This window comes from Gambusia affinis, linkage group LG08 (genome assembly GCF_019740435.1).
Source record: "Gambusia affinis linkage group LG08, SWU_Gaff_1.0, whole genome shotgun sequence".
Taxonomy (NCBI): Eukaryota; Metazoa; Chordata; class Actinopteri; order Cyprinodontiformes; family Poeciliidae; genus Gambusia; species Gambusia affinis.
The window spans coordinates 19,131,296-19,135,718 of record NC_057875.1 but is presented as its reverse complement, the minus strand read 5'-3'; the positions used below and the strand labels follow the sequence as shown (position 1 = coordinate 19,135,718).

At 34.7% G+C, this 4,423-nt stretch overlaps 1 protein-coding gene across 1 annotated transcript; it reads left to right on the top strand.

Moving 5' to 3' along the window:
- Positions 1-846: 846 nt before the first annotated feature.
- On the top strand, positions 847-3,660 carry LOC122835338 (charged multivesicular body protein 4b-like). Its single transcript, XM_044124330.1, has 5 exons — positions 847-1,183; positions 1,947-2,043; positions 2,656-2,776; positions 3,223-3,349; positions 3,446-3,660. The coding sequence occupies exons 1-5, from the start codon at positions 1,132-1,134 to the stop codon at positions 3,574-3,576; spliced, it is 528 nt and encodes a 175-aa protein (XP_043980265.1). The 5' UTR covers positions 847-1,131; the 3' UTR covers positions 3,577-3,660.
- Positions 3,661-4,423: the final 763 nt, after the last annotated feature.

Below are 4,423 nucleotides of genomic sequence, written 5' to 3'. Positions count from 1 at the left end.
ACGTCATTGTGATGCAGTTGTTCATTGAAGCTTTTTTTACAGTAGGTTATTGGCAGACCTGAGGTGTGTTTATCTGTTTGTGCATTTCTGTATACAACAGAACTTGTTACAATACATTCATAGATTTTATAATTTACCTCATTTGTCCTTTCCCAGCTATTCAGAAGTTATTTATTTATTTATTTCTAAACATTGTTGGTTCAAAAAATTCACCTTTAAAAAGAAAAGAGGCTTAAGGCAGTAGCCATGACGGAGAAAATATTTTGTTTATGGTGGTCATTCTTGTCTCTTATCAATCTAAAATTGAGCAACAGAATCATATCAACAGAGTAATTTATTCAGTTCACGAGAAAAGAGATAAAAAAGTAAAATATTCTCCCTTGTATCTCAATATATTTATGAAAATATAAAAAAAAATGTTTTGGGTGTATTGGAAAAATATGTAATATCCCTCGAATACAAAAAAAAGCATAACATATTATAAGAGTGATTATGTGGTCTTCTAAATTTAATTTATTTGTAGTATTTGATCGATTAAAATTAGAAGAACACATATTTTTTGGCATAGCGTATGTCAGGATATAATGTTTAAAATGATTAAATATTGTAAACACTGTAATCAAAGTTCAAAATTCTAATTACACCCCTAAATAATCAGTGTAAAAGAAAAAAAAACATTAAAAAAGTGAAAACAAGGGAAACAAAAACGGTAAGAAAAATGGCCTCTGTCTTGCTTTTCAGAATATATTTAGCAAAAATGGTCCACGATAAGTATTTAAACGCTTAATCAAACTATTTTAATCTCAATAATCTGATTTCTGAAGATTGGCCCGTTGCTAGCTGCACTACTGGAGAATGTTTTCTTCTAAACTCAGAGGTGGTGTGGAAGAAACATCTACAGCGGCCACGAACCGAGCCTGCTGTCTCCCCATCTCCTTTCCGACATTTACCGAACATTTACCATCTGAAGAGTTGGCTTGGTGCATCAGAAACAATCACAGACAGCTTGAGTTACTAATTTGCGTCGAAAAGCGTGGGAAGAGAATATCGCTGCCATCTTGGTGCGGAAGAGAGCGGTTAGCATCCAGGCAGAGGGACGTTACTGGAACAAAAAACTAATCTGAATCCAACATGGACCTCGATCTCTTGTGTGCCAAGAAACACTGTGGACCAAATAGAAGAGGTGGGACAGCATTTTTTTCACAAAATTTATAGACTGTAAAACTTGCCAACATGAACTCAAAAAACTTTTACAATGACGTATTACAAAAAATAATAATAATAATAATTGAAAAAAATTAGCTAGCTAGAATCCAGCTAATAAGATAGCTAGCTATGGTGCGACCTTTGGTTAAATAGTGAAGTAAATATTTGAATCGGGACGATATTTAATTTACTTTTACACTTTTAAGAAATAGAGGTAAGTTTCAGTGTTAATGAATTAAGAGTGACAGACCTACGTTGAAAATAAAGTCTAACCTAATAGCTTGAGCGTTTCCTTGGAAACTGTTTGTATTCAAATATTGTGTAAATAAAGGATATAATTTATGCATTTTGACATGGTTTCATTGTAGTAGACAAATAATTGTTCTGAAATTTTATTCATGATGTAGCTGCCATTTATACATTGACAAAAAGTGGAAAAAAAATTATGTTCAAATTCAAAAATTCTTTATTAATCCCAAAGGCAAAATTAAATTTTGTTGTAGCTCATTAATTCAGATTCTTCAAAGAGTTATTGAAGATGTTCATGGCCAGTGGCAAGAAAGATCTCCTGTAGCGGCCTGTATCACAGCGAATAGGAAGAAACCTCTGACTGAAGATTCTCTGTTTCCTCAAGAAAACTTTGAAAGTTTGAATGATGCAAGATTACCATTTGTAAATCTTTCAAAAGTCAGAACAGTTTCTGTATTATTTATGCATTTGTTTGTTTGCTGTCTTGCCAGCTGCTCTGCATGCTCTGAGAAGGAAGAGGTGGTATGAGAAACATCAGCGGTATGTTGACCATGCTGTTAAGGCCACAAGATCTGCTTCCAAAAACAAGTAAGAAGAAAAATATTAGCAATAATCTTTACATTGGTTGAATTAAGTAAGAATAAATTCAAGGACATTAGGTTTTCAACATTGAATTTATCTGTACATTGTCCATGTAGTGATGTGCTTGAAACCGTGTTGAGAAGAGAGTGGAAAGTCTTGTCATTCTCAGATCTTAAATGTTAATTTAATCCCGACATAGACCAACTTTATTGTCATTCAGTTGTACATTTAAAATGTACACACTGAGCGAAATGTTGTTGCAAGGCTCCAATAATAATAAAATAAAATGATTAATAATAAAAAGTGTTGATATAAATAAAAACAATAATGTCATTTTTAAAAATACACCACTGATTCTTGTGTCCAATTGTTTTTTTAAAATCTTAGAATAAGCCAAACTCAATTCAGCCCAATTCAAAAACACTTATTGCTTACAAGGCGAAATTAAATTGAGTTTGCGAAACCTCTGAAACTCTACATAGATACATGTATAATCATGTAAAATGTATGATTTATTTATTTTTTTGTTATTATAACACTGTTTTTTCACTGTGATGAATACGGTAATTGGAACCTGACAATATGACCGGGACTGTAAAATTATTTGGTGCTTTGCAGGGAAATGACTGAAGTGAGCAACATGATAAAGGGCATCAAACTGGAAGATGATATGACCGAGGCGTCAGGCAACCTCTACAAGTCTGCAAGCCAGGAGTTGGAGCAGGTCGAATTTGTTGAGGTACTTTAGGATAACTTGTAGTTTTTTGTAAATTGGAGTAGTTCGAAGGGATTTTTCCAGATTGTGGCGTCTCTTGGGGTGTGTGTTTAATCACGCCGAAGAGTGTTTTGTGAATTACTCTGTGAAAATAAAAAATAAAAAATTACAGTACAGTTTAAAAGTCCCTGATTTCTTTATACGTGCTTTCAGGGACTCTGATGTTTGTGTCAGAGTCATGTCCCATCATGTTTTCTAGATGGGATTAAAAGTTTTCTTTTGGATTTCAGCTGCTTTCTCACTCCATTTAGTCATGTACTTGCACTACACGCAGTACGACAACTGGACTAAGCATAAGGGAAAAGCAGGAAAAGTAAAAAAAATAGATCATCAGATAGTACTATCAGATGCACTTCAGATAGTAGATTTCCTTGGGTCCTAGAATGAAAATGTGTGTTTTCCCTTATCAGGATGAGCTGCTGGCAGAGCTGGAGAGACTTAAAAAAGCTCTGGATGAGAGCCTCTTGGAGGCCAGCAGAAAAGAGGATAAAGTCCATCCCTCTCCAGTGACGTCCTCGGCTTCACCGTCTCGTCCTGGTAAAAAATATTTGTCCATTTTTTTTATTTTTATTCAAAGTTCCCTTGTGATACAACTTGAATTCTCACATTATTGCCATTTTGTTTTTACCAAAGGTGCCATGGAAGAAGATGAGGTAGAAAACGAGGTTGAGGATGGGGCTCAAGACGGGACTGAAGACGAGGACGAGGATGATGATGAAGAGGACTTGGAGTATCTTCGCCGTTGGGCCAGTGAATCCTTGTAATCTCAACATCAGGCTCAACTGGCCGGCTGTTACAGATAAGAGGAAAGCACAGGACAGAATAAACAAACCTCTGTTCATGCTGTTCTTCATGAGCCTATTATCTTTCTCTGGATGTTTGACCAATGTTGGTCTCTTATGGTAAAAAGTGATTTCAAATCCTCGATCTGATGATTTTAGACGTATTTTAGTTGTTTTTTTTTAATGCACCATAATCCCAGTAACTACTTGTAAATCCTTCGCTGGTGGAACTGGATGCATTAGTTGCTGGATTATAAACTTGTGAAATTGATTCTCATGTTCAGTGTTAATGCTCATCTGTTTGTCGGCTTTCTTACTCAAGATTCGTTGTTTCGGGTATATTGTCAAGAAATAAAAGCCATGACTTGACGGCCATTAGAGTTTATTGCATAAGGACACATTTCCAAACAAATCTTTAATGAATATACTGCGACGGACCGGCGACCTGTCCAGGGTGAACCCCGCCTCCCACCCATTGACCACTGGAGATTGGATGAATATGTTTAATTTGAAAATGATGCAAATGACAGTTGGACTTATTGATTATTGTGAAGGATATAAATTATTTAGCCAACTTAAAATTTAGATTAAAAATAGAATTTTTCATAGAATATGTATGACTTATGGCAGCATTCAATAACAAAAAAAAAATCTCTGCAAGTACTTTCTTTCTGCTAATACTGCTTCTGTCTATATTCTTATTAGCAGTATTAGCAACAAGAGGAAATAATACAGTAATAAAGCACACTTATGTGGATTATTGTGGTTTAAATTCAGTCTGATTTTAATCCTTGTTTTCTGAAATGGGTTTAAGTAAAACACTGAATTT